The 15906-nt window shown below is 43.4% G+C and overlaps 1 protein-coding gene across 4 annotated transcripts in view; it reads left to right on the top strand.

The window, feature by feature from the left end:
• Nucleotides 1–15906, top strand: part of PXN (paxillin) — a 66031-nt gene that overhangs the window by 32900 nt on the left and 17225 nt on the right. For all 4 annotated transcript variants that reach the window (XM_038373373.2, XM_043497984.1, XM_043497986.1 and 1 more), the window contains exons 2-6: nt 1225–1451; nt 1943–2043; nt 4733–4872; nt 5069–5270; nt 6000–6135. In XM_038373373.2, the coding sequence (XP_038229301.1) occupies nt 1225–1451; nt 1943–2043; nt 4733–4872; nt 5069–5270; nt 6000–6135 (806 nt within the window). The remainder of the gene's footprint in view (nt 1–1224; nt 1452–1942; nt 2044–4732; nt 4873–5068; nt 5271–5999; nt 6136–15906) is intronic.

The following is a 15906-nucleotide window of genomic DNA, read 5'->3' as shown; positions in this document are numbered from 1 at the left end:
TCTGGAGAGGCAGCCTCATCTCCTAGTCCTATGTAAGCTGCTTTACTTCACTGCACTCTGGCAGCATTCTGTGTCTCTGAACTGTCCTGCCTGGTACATCTTGATGCTTTGGTAATGGAGAATGCCTCTGTCCCTTGTTGACCAACTCCTCTCTTCTCTACTAGCCTTAAGTAGGTGTGCGTTGGAGTCTATTGCTCCTCTGGAAGGCTGGGCACCCAGCCAGTGAGGCTTTCTTTAGAAGCAAGTACAGTACAGACCTGCAATGCTTCACTGGATTTTCCACCATTGGGGGTTGCAGGAGGCTTCTTGGGGTGGGATCACAGGCCCAGTGGGGTGGGATTTGTTTGTGAGTCACTGCAAAGGGAGCTTGCTGTGCTTGGACTGGGCAAGGAGCAAAGTTTGTGGGAAGAAAGACAGAATGGCGGGGACCCTTTTTCTTGCTTCATCTCAGAGGTTGAAGTGACTATTCTGATTCCAGAGTGTGTCTTACCCTCTAGTTATGCGTTTCCCTCTGCCTGACATGATAGTGTGTACGTTTCTAGCTTTATGGAGATTTTTTTCTTCCCTTCAGGAATTTGTAAGCAGTCTCCACCCAGCAAGTTAAGAACGGTTTCCAGGAGATGAAATTGCATTTACCTGGCAGGCGCCATCCAGTTAACCATTTGTGTGGCTTGCTGTGTGATGTGGAGGAATCTTGTTCCTCTGGGAGGCAAATGCTTGCTTGCTGCACTGATAGACTGATTGAAACTTAAGTCTCTTTTGTGCTGGTTCAGGCGTCTAAGACTCCAGAGAAAATCCCTTCCGGGGAGTTTGTTTCCTGGAGAAAGTGGCATTTGCAGCCATGTTTTAGTGATATGGGGCTTGTAATTAGTCTGTGTCAATATCTGACGTAGATCCCTCTGAGTTCTTCTACTGCAAAGCACGAGACGAAAAGTTCCTTGCTGCTGGGCTGTTCCACAGTTTAGCATGAAATCCCAGATTGGGATTTCTTCTGGCTACTTGGGTGCTTCTTGAAGTTTCCTTTTATAGCAGAGGTTTTACTGACCCATGCAGTGCTGTGCTGGAGAGAATTGAATCATTCCCTGTCCAGTAGTGTTTTGTAGGACAGGCAGTACATCATCCATAGGGGCTGTAAATGTGACACCATCTGAATGAGGGGAAGAGGAATAAACTGGTGGTCTGCCTAGCCAAGACAAAAAGACCTTTTTTGTTGTTTCTCTGCAGATGCTTTGCTAGCGGATCTGGAGTCTACCACCTCTCACATCTCCAAACGGCCAGTGTTCCTGTCGGAGGAAACACCCTATTCCTATCCAACTGGAAACCATACGTACCAGGAAATCCCAATACCCCCACCAGTGCCACCCCCTCCTTCCAGTGAAGCCCTGAATGGAACTGTGATTGACCCTTTAGACCAGTGGCAACCCAGTGTCTCCCGATACATCCACCAGCAAGTAAGTGTGCGATGCTAGGGGGAAGCGAAGGGGTCTGTGCATGTCTCCTGATCTGATGTGGAGCGTATCTAGGGTGCAGGAGATTGGGTAATCAGCAGGCTGGCATGTGGTAGAGAAATGGGGGAAGTTTCCCAACAAGATGGAGTGATTGGGGGAAGGGAGAGTCTAGGCACCCACTTTTATCTGGCTTAGTAATAAAATACTATTTGAAGACCCATCATCAATGTTCCAGTGAAAACCACAGTACAAAAGACTAGTATTAATCATCCACCTTCCAGCCTATGGAAAGGAGACTGGGAGGTTTCCAACTCAGATGCAGAATTCGTGGGTGAGCTAGAGGGAGCATGAGACGTGTTGCTGGGCTAGCTTGTGCAATAGGGGTTGAGGCTGATCTGTAGCTGTTTGTCGTCAGGCTTTGTCCTGTTAACTTCAGTAAAGTGTACGCATTTGTTCAGTGTTCTCAGTCTCCAATACAAATCTCCTTTCCTCAGCCTAGGTCCCAGTCTCCTGTGTACAGCTCCAGTGCCTCGGTTCCCCGAGAGAGTGTCTGCTCTCCTTCCTCACGGGCCAGTGAAGAGGAGCACGTCTACAGGTATCCTGCCCTTCCTAGGGAGATGAGAAGCCTGAGTCATAGTTGGGTTGCTGGCGGCAGTAAGCGCTGTGACTCAGCTTCCAATTATAGGAGGCGGGATAGATCCTGACCCCACCCATCCTGTTTTGGTTTTACTGCTCAGGGCTCTCCAGAGTTCTGAGAACTTCTCCTTTTTCATGGAGGTCATTGTTAATTTAGCCTCGTTTCAAGAGTAGTAGGGTGTCAAAACTTGTGGAAATGATTTTGAGATGGGAAAGCTGATTTAATCCCTCCATAGGTAGGGTAGGAGGCAACATGATCTAGTGAATAAGGCACCAGGGAATCAGAAAAAAATGGCTTTTGTTTCGCACTCTGCCTGTGACTTGCTGTCTGATCTTGGGTAAATCACTTAACCTTGGGTGTTTGTTTCCCCAGTTGTACAGTAACTCCTCCCTTAATGTTGTAGTTATGATCTGGGAAATTGCGACTTTATGTGCAACGATGTTAAGCAAATCCAATTTCCACATAAGAATTAATGTAAATGGCGGGGGGGTTAGGTTACAGGGAAACTTTTTTCGCCAGACAAAAGACATTATATACATATACAGTATAAGTTTTAAACAATTTTAAACAGTTTGATATTGTACATAGCAATGAATGATTGTGAAGCTTGGTTGAGGTGGTGGAGTAAGAGGGTGGAATATTTCCCAGGGAATGCCCTGCTGCTAAATGATGAACTAGCACTCGGCTGAGCCCTCAGGGGTTAATACGCAGATGTTACTATAGCCTCACACTCTACAAGGCTGGCTGCTCTTCCAGGGAATTCTGCAAGCAGTGGACAAGCAGGCTGTTGCCAAATGACTATAAGGGAGTATTGCACAACTTTAAACGAGTCTGTTTCCTAATAGATCAGCAACGTAACAACGAAACATCGTTAACTGGGACAACGTTAAGTGAGGAGTTACTGTATGGTAAACCTGAGCCTGCTCTGAGCAATATGGATGAACAGCTCCATAAAAATACAAAGGATAGTCTCCTGCAGTCCAATGTTAAGCATCCCAGATAATATCATGGGAGACTTTAACTTCCCAGATATAGACTGGAGGACCAGTGCTAGTAATAATAATAGGGCTCAGATTTTCCTAGATGCGATAGCTGATGGATTCCTTCATCAAGTAGTTGCTGAACCGACTAGAGGGGATGCCATTTTAGATTTAATTTTGGTGAGTAGCGAGGACCTCATAGAAGAAATGGTTGTAGGGGACAATCTTGGCTCAAGTGATCATGAGCTAATTCAGTTCAAACTAAATGGAAAGATTAGCAAAAATAAATCTGCAACTAGGGTTTTTGATTTCAAAAGGGCTGACTTTCAAAAATTAAGGAAATTAGTTAGGGAAGTGGATTGGACTGAATAACTTATGGATCTAAAGGTAGAGGAGGCCTGGGATTACTTTAAATCAAAGCTGCAGAAGCTATCGGAAGCCTGTATCCCAAGAAAGGGGAAAAAATTCATAGGAAGGAGTTGTAGACCAAGCTGGATGAGCAAGCATCTTAGAGAGGTGATTAAGAAGAAGCAGAAAGCATACAGGGAGTGGAAGATGGGAGGATCAGCAAGGAAAGCTACCTAATTGAGGTCAGAACATGTAGGGATAAAGTGAGACTTGCCTTGCCTTCTTCAGGCTAAAAGACGCTTTGTGGCGTTCTAAAGCATGTAACAATAACATTCTGTTATGGCAGGGAGATAGATAGTGGTTGTGATTGTCAGTCACAGGACCAGCAACCAAGAAGTCTTGATTTCTAATCCAGATTGGAAACTAACTTGTTTTGTGACATTAAAGAAATCACTTCTCTCCGTGCCTCAGTTTTTCCTATCTGATAAACTGTGGTAAACTTATTTCCCTCCCAGAGTGATTGCAAAGATTAATGTCAACAGCACTCTAAAGATGCAAAGCACAGCAAGTGCTAAGTATGGGTATGAAAATGGGGGGTGGGGAATATCCCTAAGGGATAAGTAGTATCTAAAACAAACATCACACAGAGTTATATATTAAAATAACATTAAATGTATATATTTAATGGGGTGTTATGATGATCATTAAAAATTGTTTCAGTGGAGTAGCACCCTAGAAGGTAAAGGACTGTTTAGCAGTTTGTTGGGGCTTAAAGAGAAACCTCATGCCTTGCTAGTCTATGCTGTTTTATCACATAGTAGTTAGGGAGGCTAGATTCCAGAGTGCTGGGTGGGGTATTTACTTCAGTTGCCTTCCTTTTCTCTAAACCAGCCCTGCTTCACCTCTTTTCCTCTAGGAGGGAATTTCTTTCTTGCTTTTGTGATGTCAGTGGAAACAAATGACTTTCTTCTATGCTAGCTGATGGTTCTGCATATCCCTGATCTGCAGTCTGTTAACCCTGTGCTACATGCAGCCATGGAAATCGGAGACTTTGTTCATGGCTACTATTGCAGAGTGAGGACATAGCTGATCAGCTGCTTTGTTGCTAGTGTGCTTCATCAATGAGCACCAGCTGATACTATGCTGAGTGCATTTATTTATTTTATTTTTAGTGTGTACATTAAATGCGACTTGGGTTCCTGACAAGGTGCCAGTTGGGCTCTTGTTACAAAGTTTTCCCCAGACCCCATCCTGCTTTCTTTCACCCGAAAGGGGGGTGACGCTCCAGTTTTAAACTCTTCTTTTCCCTCTCAACCCAGTTTTCCCAACAAGCAGAAGTCTGCAGAACCATCTCCCACCATGATGAGCTCTTCATTGGGCAGCAACCTGTCAGAACTGGACCGACTACTCCTAGAACTGAACGCTGTTCAGCACAATCCCCCTAGTGGCTTCCCAACAGGTAGGAAGTGGTGATCCATGTGTCAGTACTAGATATGTTGATGCCTGGATCTCACACCTCACTCCATGTATAAATCTCCCTGTAACTCTTTCTCCCCTGCCTGGTTCATCCTCCTTTTTGCCCTCCCCATGTTGTACCTGCTTCTCTTTCCACTGTAAGCAAGGGTCTATTGACTCTTTATTTCCTTTTCTGTAAGATGAAGCCAGCAGGAGCCCCTCCCTGCCAGGCGGGACTGGACCTCTCTTTGTTGTCCCAGAGAGCACTAGCTCTTTGGGCGTGAAGGCAGCACCCCCTACAAAAGAGAAGCCAAAGCGGAACGGAGGGCGTGGGATTGAGGATGTGCGTCCCAGTGTGGAGAGCCTTTTGGATGAATTGGAGAGCTCTGTGCCAAGTCCAGTGTGAGTACTGACCCAGCTACTGTTCCCTTGGGAGCAGGGGGTATTGGGGAGGAGATGGGTTAGTGACTCCACACAGTTTAATGACAGCAGCTAGTAGAGTGCAGTACTAGCTGGGCAGATGGCCTCTTGTTTTCTTGGTAATGAAGGGATTTTCTCTCTCCAAACTGGGGAAGGTCAAGGAGGAAGTTGAAGATTGTGGCCATGTCTGCTTCTTTTTGGGGCTCAGATTTACTGCAACTGCCGTTGAGTCAGAAGATGCTAATGTTGGAAAAACAAATAATTGTTTAATGGGTCATTTTACCATTTGGGGGTACATGTTCAAATCCAGATGGACCGCTATCCTCCGTGAATTTACCTAACTCTGCTTTGAACCCAGTTATGCTGACTGAAAATTGTCACCATCTGACAAAATAAATTGGGTGGGTCTCAGTCCAGTTCTCAATGGATGCTTGCCCATCACAATTGCACTAACTGCCATCTTTGGCAGTCTCATAGAGAGAGCAAAAGGTTGGAAGTGCCACAAAAGCTGATCTCCCGGAAGGCATCTTGAGGCGTATTTGGGGTCTAAGTGTGGGGAATTGGGCTGTGCTGCTTTCTGTGCTGTACTTGTCCTGGGGATAAACAGAATCCCAAAAGCTGAGGCTGTCAGCCTGGGATTTTTCACCACCACCACCACCACCGCATTAAAATGTAATGTGTGTGGTTTGTTTTTGTTTTTGTTTTTTTCAGCCCTGCCATCACTGTGAACCAGGGCGAGGTGAGCAGCCCACAGCGGGTCACCTCCAGCCAGCAGCAGACTCGCATATCTGCTTCTTCAGCCACACGAGAACTGGATGAGCTGATGGCATCTCTCTCTGACTTCAAGGTGCCCAACCGTAATAATTTCTGAGTTTGTGTTCTCCACTCACTTGTCTGTCATCCATTTCTACTGACCACCTCCTCTCCTCAGATCACCCACTGCAACCTTTACTCCTTGTTCCAGTCAATTCTCGGTGGTGTATTAGTGCTGTCAAAGTGCTGCTGCATGTGTGATTGGTGTGATGAAGTCTTGTATCTGGCATGGATAATGCAGAGACTTGTAAATTAAGTTTACTGCTCTTTAGATCTGTCAGGGTTTGCCCTAGAGTAGCATTCAAGGGAGTAGGCTAATCTTCTGAAGTGGTGAGCAGTAGATAGGATATGCTGGTGCAAAGTGAAGATCTCATAATGTCCAGAAGTGTCTCAGAAGCAGGGAGGATTTTCTGATGTAACTGCTGCTATGTGTCGTACCAAGTGCTTAGCTAGCATTCAGTGGTATTTCTCCCCATGCCAAACACTGGATCAAGGCAATGCCTATCTCTGTCAACATCATGAGGGGAAATCCCAGCAGGTGTAGTGCCCATTTTTTTGTTCTGATTCAGGAAAAACACTTCACTGAAATAATGACTAACTGTACCTATGTTGCCCAGCAACACCAACTTGTAGGGTGGGGATATCTTTTGGGGGGGATGGGGAGGAGTGTGACAGTGTGTGATTCACAGTGAAGTGAAATGCTTTGTTGGCAACAGATAGGAGCTGAGTTCTTCTAAGTGCAGAGCCCATTGTTTTGGTGGGTTGTAATTTAATAAGAGGAATCCATCTTGCATCTATTTACTGGCAAAGACCAGCCTCTGCTGCTCTGGAGGATATCTCCTTTGTTGCCCTTGATTTTTCCCAATCAAGACGATGGAAGATGATTTGGGCAGTAAAGGTTCCATCTCAAAGGGCAGGAAAATTCCAGGGTTGGGTTCTAAAGGACTTCCTACCATGCAGGTAAAAATGGGGTTGATGTCTAAGCCTTTTGGGGCAGAAGAATGGGAAGTGCTGCATCAACACATCTGCTGGAACATTAGAATTTTCATACTGGATCACACCAATGATCCAGCTATTTCACTGGCTAGTACCACCGGGTTCAGAGGAAGGTTGCAAAAAAGCCCATAATGGAATAACCTGCCCATGAGGAAAGTTCCTTCCTCAGTTAGTGGTTACCTTATGACCTGGAGTGGGAGGGTTTGTATCCCTTACATAAGATTTTTATATAGATAGATATAGATATCACTCACGTGCACACAAACATTGGATGGTCTCATCCTTTCAGACGTATAATACTTTTTCTTACAATGCATGGCTAACCTGTGGAACTCATTGACACATGATATTGTTTATGCCACAATCTTAGCAAGATTACAAAAAGATTCCATTTTATTATTTTTAATATTTTGAGTTTTACTTGAATTGAATCTCTCTTAGATTGAGTGAGGGTAAAGTAGGACTGCTTGACTTACCTTCTTTATAACACTCATTATTTTGTGTACTTCTACCATATCCCCACTTAAGTCTTTTTTTCCTAATCCAGTAAAGTCCCAATCTTTTCAATCTGTCTTCATATGAAAGCTTCTCCAGGCCTTTGACCATTTTTGTCACCTGAATGCCCTCTGTTCCCACTGTGGGTTTTTTTTGTTTTGTTGTTGTTGTTGTTTTTGTTTTTTTGGGGGGGGATGAGCAACCAGAGCTGAACAAAATATTCCAGAATGGGGGAGAGGGTACCATGGATTTATATAATGACATTAGATTTTCAGTGTTTTCATTCCTTGTGCACCCTAACGTCTTGTTTTCTTTTTTGACTGGTGCTGTGTATGGAGCAGAGGCTTTCATTGAGCTGTCTGTGTCTCAAGTGTTTACAGTTAGTTTAGAAACCAGAAATGGGTGTGAGTACTTTAAATTTGGAAGGAATAATCTACGTTATTTTGCATTTGTTGCAATGAATTAAATCTGCCATCATGTGGCCCAATCACCTAGTTTTGTTAGGATCTTATGAAGTTCCTCAGAGTCTTCTCTAGTTTTGACTAACTTAATCTTGCATCACCTGCAGATTTTGTCACCTGGCTGTTCACCTTTTGTTCTCACATCAATAATATATTAAACAATAACATTCCTAGTCCAGAGCGCTATTAACCTTTTGTATATTGAAAATTGACAGTTTATTCAACTGTGCAGTTAGGGTAGAAAAGAATTCCCTCTTTGATAGCCCCAAGTAAATTATTCAAGCCCGAGACAGGTGATGTAGAAGCTGCAGGATAACACATTCAGCAGCCATATGTTCATGACATTATTGTCAATGTTTAGCAAACAAAATCTCATTGTGGCTGCTGGCACTAAGCACAGGTATACACAAGTGAACTCTTGATGACTAAGAAACATCCTCATGCAGCCTAAGGATTTCAGCTTTCCAGCCTTTTGTCCCTCTTCTACAGAAGAGGCACTTAGGGTCGGGAGTCAGTAAGCGTGACTCTCTTACAGTCATTGGAAAGGCTGTGAGACTAAATATCAGAGGACTAGTAAAAGCTGCCTGGCAGGATGGGTAGCGTTTGGCAAGGCCGTTAGTGGAGTCTCAGAATACTCTTGTCCCCCTTGCTTGTTTCCTAGCTGTATTGATAGCCGAGCCCAGGGCGCAAACCAGGAAAGTTGGGACCATGCATTTGGGTTTCTGAAGTTACCCTCTACAGCAAGGGTTAGGGACAGGTTGTTTATTTGTTAAAATAATTTTGGTTTCATAAATACAGTAACTCCTCGCTTAACATGGCAGTTATGTTCATGAAAAGTGCTACTTTAAGTGAAACGATGTTAAGCGAATCCAATTTCCCCATAAGAATTAATGAAAATGGGGGGTTTAGGTTCCAGGGAAATTTTTTTCGCCAGACAGAAGACTATATAGAATTACACGCACACGCTATAAGTTTTAAACAAACAATTTAATATTGTACACAGTAATGATGACTGTGAAGCTTGGTTGAGGTGGTGGAATAAGAGGGTGGGATATTTCCCAGGGAATGCCTTGCTGCTAAATGATGAACGGTTGAGCTGTCAAGGGTTAACATGTTGTTAATGTAGCCTTACATTCTACAAGGCAGCACAAATGGAGGGAGGAGACACAATAGATGCATGGTAGTAGCTGCAAACATTCCCTGCAGAAACTGAACATGATGAACTCATGCTATCCCGCTGGAGCGCACCACTCCATCCACTTTCCAAAGTGCTGGAGGGGAGAATGTGTATGAGAGAGACAGACACGCACTGTGAGTTCGTGTGTGTATGAGAGACAGAGACGCGTATTGCCCCTTTAAGTATGCTGACCCCACTCTTAAGTATATTGCCTTTTAAAGTAGATCAACGAGTTGAGACAGCAGCTGCTGCCAGCAAGCTCTCTCCATCCGGAGCCCTGTCTCCTCCCCCCGCTCCGCCCAGTGCTCTGTGGTGATGGGATACAGGAGTAGGGGAGGGGAACACCCTTACATCAGCACCCACCTTTCCCATCCCCCTGCACAGCAAGCAGGAGGCTCCAGGGAGCAGCTCCAAGGAAGAGGGTAGGAGCAGCACATGGCAGTGGGGGGAGGGATACCTGAACTGCTGGCAATTGATAGCATGCTGGGAGGCTACCGCACAGGGAACTTAGGGGAGCAGGGAGCTGATGGGGGGCTGCCTGCCCACCCTGCTTCCAAGCCCCCACCAGCTCGCTCCAACGGGCTGCTCTTCCTGCAAGCAGTGGACAAAGCAGGCGACTGCCAAACAAGGTTATAAGGGAGCATTGCGCAACTTTAAATGAGCATGTTCCTTAATAGATCAGTGATGTAACAATGAAACAACGTTAACTGGGACGACCTTAAGTGAGGAGTTACTGTATGCAATTACATTTCTGTGAGATGCTGACATGCCTAATTGTGTATCTGAAACTTACAACTACTCCTGTGGTGTTGAGAATGCATAAACATCTCCATATCTATTTCACTTTACTTCCATTATGAGAATGGCCATACTGGGTTAGACCAATAGTTCATCTAGTCCGGTATCCTGTCTTCCTACAGTGGCTGGTGCCAAATGCTTCAGAGGGAATGAACAGAACATGGCAATTTATTGAGTGATCCATCCACTGTCATCCAGTCCCAACTCCTAGCAGTCAGAAGTTTAGACACACCAAGAGCATGAGGTTGTATCCTTGACCATTTTGGCTAATAGCCATTGATGGACCTATCCTCCATGAACTTATCTGTTTTGAACCCAGTCATGCTTTTGACCTTCACAACATTCCCTGGCAACAAGTTCCACAGGTTGACTGTGTGTTGGGTAAAGAAGTACTTCCTTATGTGTGTTTTAAACCTGCTATTAATTTCATTGGGGGGTACCTGGTTCGAGTGTTGTGTACAAGGGTAAAGAACGCTGTATTATTCACTTTCTCCACACCGTTCATGATTTTATAGACCTCTGTCAGATCCCTCAGTTGTTTCTTTTCCAAACTGACGAGTGCCAGTCTTTTTAACCTCTCCTCATGTGGATCTCTCCTATATGGGAGCTGTTCCATACCCCTAGTCATTTTTGTGGCCCTTCTCTGTACTTTTTCCAATTCTAATATCTTTTTTTTTTTTTTTTTTTTTTTTTGAGATGAGGTGACTAGAACTGCATGCAATATTCAAGCTGTGGGTTTACCATGGCTTTATGATATTTTCTGTCGTCTTATCTATCCCTTTCCTAATGGTTCCTAACAGTCTGTTCGCTTTTTTGACTTTTGTTGCATATTAAGCAGATTCATAGATACTAAGGTCAGAAGGGACCATTCTGATCATCTAGTCCGACCTCCTGCACAATGCAGGCCACAGAATCTCACCCACCCACTCCTACGAAAAACCTCACCTATGTCTGAGCTATTGTAGTCCTCAAATCGTGGTTTAAAGACTTCAAGGAGCAGAGAATCCTCCTTCAAGTGACCCGTGCCCCATGCTACAGAGGAAGGTGAAAAACCTCCAGGGCCTCTCCAATCTGCCCTGGAGGAAAATTCCTTCCCGACCCCAAATATGGCGATCAGCTAAACCCTGAGCATATGGGCAAGATTCACCAGCCAAATGCTACAGAAAATTCTTTCCTGGGTAACTCAGATCCCATCCATCTAATATCCCATCTCAGGGGATTAGGCCTATTTACCCTGAATATTTAAAGATCAATTACTTACCAAAATCCCATTATCCCATCATACCATCTCCTCCATAAACTTATCGAGTAGAATCTTAAAGCCAGATAGATCTTTTGCCCCCACTGCTTCCCTTGGAAGGCTATTCCAAAACTTCATTCCTCTGATGGTTAGAAACCTTGGTCTAATTTCAAGTCTAAACTTCCTGGTGGCCAGTTTATACCCATTTGTTCTTGTGTCCACATTGGTGCTGAGCTTAAATAATTCCTCTCCCTCTCCTGTATTTATCCCTCTGATATATTTATAGAGAGCAATCATATCTCCCCTCAACCTTCTTTTAGTTAGGCTAAACATGCCAAGCTCTTTAAGTCTCCTTTCATAAGACAAGTTTTCCATTCCTCGGATCATCCTAGTAGCCCTTCTCTGTACCTGCTCCAGTTTGAATTCATCCTTTTTAAACATGGGAGACCAGAACTGCACACAGTATTCTAGGTGAGGTCTCACCAGTGCCTTGTATAATGGTACTAAAACCTCCTTATCCCTACTGGAAATACCTCTCCTGATGCATCCCAAAACTGCATTAGCTTTTTTCACAGCTATATCACATTGGCAGCTCATAGTCATCCTATGATCAACCAATACTCCAAGGTCCTTCTCCTCTTCCGTTACTTCTAATTGATGCGTCCCCAACTTATAACTAAAATTCTTGTTATTAATCCCTAAATGCATAACTTTACACTTCTCACTATTAAATTTCATCCTATTACTATTACTCCAGTTTACAAGGTCATCCAGATCCTCCTGTATAATATCCTGATCCTTCTCCGAATTGGCAATACTTCCCAGCTTTGTATCATCTGCAAACTTTATTAGCACACTCCCACTTTTTGTGCCAAGGTCAGTAATAAAAAGATTAAATAAGATTGGTCCCAAAACCGATCCCTAAGGAACTCCACTGGTAACCTCCCTCCAACCTGACAGTTTGCTTTCAATAGGACCCGTTGCAGTTTCCCCTTTAACCAATTCCTTATCCACCTTTTGATGTTCATATTGATCCCCATCTTCTCCAATTTAATTAATAATTCCCCATGTGGCACGGTATCAAACGCCTTACTGAAATCTAGGTAAATTAGATCCACTGCGTTTCCTTTATCTAAAAAATCTGTTACTTTTTCAAAAAAGGAGATCAGGTTCGGTTGACATGATCTACCTTTTGTAAAACCATGTTGTATTTTGTCCCATTTACCATTGACTTCAATGTCCTTAACTAATTTCTCCTTCAACATTTTTTCCAGGACCTTGCATACTACAGATGTCAAACTAACAGGCCTGTAGTTACCTGGATCACTTTTTTTCCTTTCTTAAAAATAGGAACTATATTAGCAATTCTCCAATCATTCGGTACAACTCCTGAGTTTACAGATTCATTAAAAATTCTTGCTAATGGGCTTGCAATTTCAGGTGCCAATTCCTTTAATATTCTTGGATGAAGATTATCTGGGCCCCCCGATTTAGTCCCATTAAGCTGTTTGAGTTTCGCTACTACCTCGGATGTGGTAATATCTACCTCCATATCCTCATTCCCATTTGTCATGCTACCATTATCCCCAAGATACTCTTCAGCCTTATTAAAGACTGAGGCAAAGTATTTGTTTAGATATTGGGCCATGCCTAAATTATCCTTAACCTCCACTCCATCCTCAGTGTTTAGCGGCCCTACTTCTTCTTTCTTAGTTTTCTTCTTATTTATATGGCGATAGAACCTTTTACTATTGGTCTTAATTCTCTTTGCAAAGTCCAACTCTACTTGACTTTTAGCCTGTCTCACTTTACCCCTACATATTCTGACCTCAATAAGGTAGCTTTCTTGCTGATCCCTCCCATCTTCCACTCCCGGTATGCTTTCTGCTTCTTCTTAAACACCTCTCTAAGATGTTTTCAGAGAACTATCCATGATGACTCCAGGATCTCTTTCTTGAGTGGTAACAGCTAATTTAGGCTAATTTTGTCTGTATAACTGGGATTATGTTTTCCAGTATACATTACTTTGCATTTATCAACACTGAATTTCATCTGCCATTTTGTTTGCCAGTCTCCCAGTTTTGTGAGATCCCTTTGTAACTCTCTGCAGTCTGCTTTGGACTTAACTACCTTGAGTAATTTTTATATCATCTGTAAACTTTACCACCTCACTGTTTATCCCTTTTTCCATATCCATTTATGAATATGTTGAACAGCACTGGTCCCAGTACACATTCTTGGGAGACCCTGCTGTTTACCTCTCTCCAATGTGAAAACTGACCATTTATTCCTATCCTTTGTTTCCTGTCTTTTAACCAGGAGAGGACCTTCCCTCTTATCCTATGACTCCTTATTTTACTTTAGAGCTTTTGCTGAGGAACCTTGTCAAAGGTTTTCTGGAAGTCCAAGTGCACTGTCCGATGAAGTGAGCTGTAGCTCACGAAAGCTTATGATCCTGTTTTTTACTGTAGTTTCAACCAATTTGCCTAGTACTGAAGTTAGGCTTCTCAGCCAGTTAATGGGCAGAATCACCCCAGAGCCTTTTAAAAAAAAAATTGGTGTCACGTTAGCTATCCACCAGTCATGTGGTACAGAGGCTGATTTAAGCAGTAGATTATATACCACAGTTAGTAGTTCTGCCATTTCATATTTAAGTTCCTTCAGAGCTTTCAGGTGAATATTATCTGGTCCTGGGGACTTTATTGTTTAATTTATCAGTTTGTTCCTAAACCTCGTCTCTTGGCAACTTGTCTATTTCTTGTCAGCCTCCTCTGTTGGCATCACTACCTGCTCCCAGCAGTTACTTTCCCTTTACTCTCACCCCCCAATTGTTTCACACTTCCCTCTGTCCTTTTTGATTTTCACCCCTCAATTCTGCTCCCATGTGCTAGCTCAGTTGCACAGTTGAGTTGACAATGTCTCTGGCCTAGTTCGCTTTGCTGGTACATGAATAGAGGCAGGGAGTAGCAGGTCTTTGCATGTCAAATGTTATTGATACCCTGCTCTGCAGTGTACTTTGTAACTGTTAGAAATGAAAGGCTGACCTTACTTCTGAGCTCCAGTCCTGTGCGTGTATGAGAGAGGCAGAGAGGAATAAGACAAATATGCTAAGGAAGAAGATTAATTTAAAGCCAGGAGGATAAAGTCCAGACAGAAATTACAGCGTGTGGGTGGGTGGTGTGGGCTTTTTGTTTGCTTTTAGTTCAGTTTTTCTCAAGCCATAGAGTAAAAGGTGCTATTGCAGGCTGATGCATTAACCTTAATGAGTTGCTCATTTTGTTCACTTACAGAATCCACTTGATATTGGTGTTCCGCTTATCAGGCAGCTGGCACTGAGGTTACTGAATGCACAAGTTTTGCACCTTTCGCATATTTGTGACATGTGATTCCTCCTTGCTATGTGACTTGGTGTCTGCATTAACCAGCCGCCCATTATAGTGCAGCCCTTTATACATTAATTGCTGCTCTCATTTTATTTTAATATTTTTAACATGTTGGAAAAATGATTTTTAGAGCAAAATAAGCTGCCTTACTGAAAATGACTAGATTTTAGAAAGCTTGAAAACTTTGTCCCAAACTCAGGTAAAAATAGGAACACCTTAACCGTGACATCTATTCTTCAGAGGGCAGTTGGTATGTAACGGAGAACAAATAGTATAAACACATAGGCAGTTTTCTAATAATGAATACACTTTAATATAGCACCTTTTACTGCCAGAGTCTCTCTGTGCTTACAAACTATAGCTCAGAGAGAAGAGTGCTCTGTAATGAATCATTAGCATCGCTTTCTACTTCCCTTTGGGTTTTCCTAGAGAGGTCTCCCATTCAGATGCTTACCAAGCCCAATCCTGGGACTTAGCTCGGCAGTCTACCATCACAGACACTGCAATCACCTAAGCTGCCTGTATGTTTAGACACTTTCTGGAAGGGTATGTGGCTTCCATCTGCTGGAGGGTTTTGCCTAAATCCAAGTGAATTCTAGCACTTACCTCATTGGGTGTTGTCATGATTAAAGTAAATTGTGTTGGCTGGGATTTTCAAAGAAGCCCATGGTGGTTAGACACCCAATTCCCTTAGGCACCTTTGAAAATTCCAGCCATTATCCCTAATCTTAAAAAAGGGAAACTAAACCCCAGAGAGAGTTGATGTCGGAGCCAGGATTAGAACACAGACTCCTTTACTGCCACTGCCATGCTAAGTGCTCTACTGAGCTGTCCCTCTTGTGGTAAGAGGCTTCACTGGCTGCCCAAATGTAGCTGTAAGAGGGAGAATGAGAAAAGTCCTTTTATTATCTGTGGGAGACCAGGTGATCTCAGCTGTGATTGTTCCCCCTACCCCATCCCCCAAAAAAAGGCTACCTCTGTAAGGAAATGGGCTATAAACTTCATTTAAATAAATGATCCTTTTTCATGGATAATTCCCCAAATCGGGGGTCATTGGGTGCAGTGCCAGACTTAGTAGGCCACGGTGGCTGGTTTGGGAGTGCACAAAATAAGCCACGCTAATTTCTACTCCATTAAGGAAATGGGAAAGAATTCCTGTTTGTCGTAGGAGCTGTAGGAGCTGACATAGTAGACAGGATCAGAGTAATGATCTATCAGGTTTAAAATATAAGCAATGAAGAACTAAAAACAGAGT

The sequence above is a fragment of the Dermochelys coriacea genome, chromosome 15 (genome assembly GCF_009764565.3).
Source record: "Dermochelys coriacea isolate rDerCor1 chromosome 15, rDerCor1.pri.v4, whole genome shotgun sequence".
NCBI classification, from domain to species: Eukaryota; Metazoa; Chordata; order Testudines; family Dermochelyidae; genus Dermochelys; species Dermochelys coriacea.
This window is presented reverse-complemented; position numbering and strand designations above follow the sequence as displayed.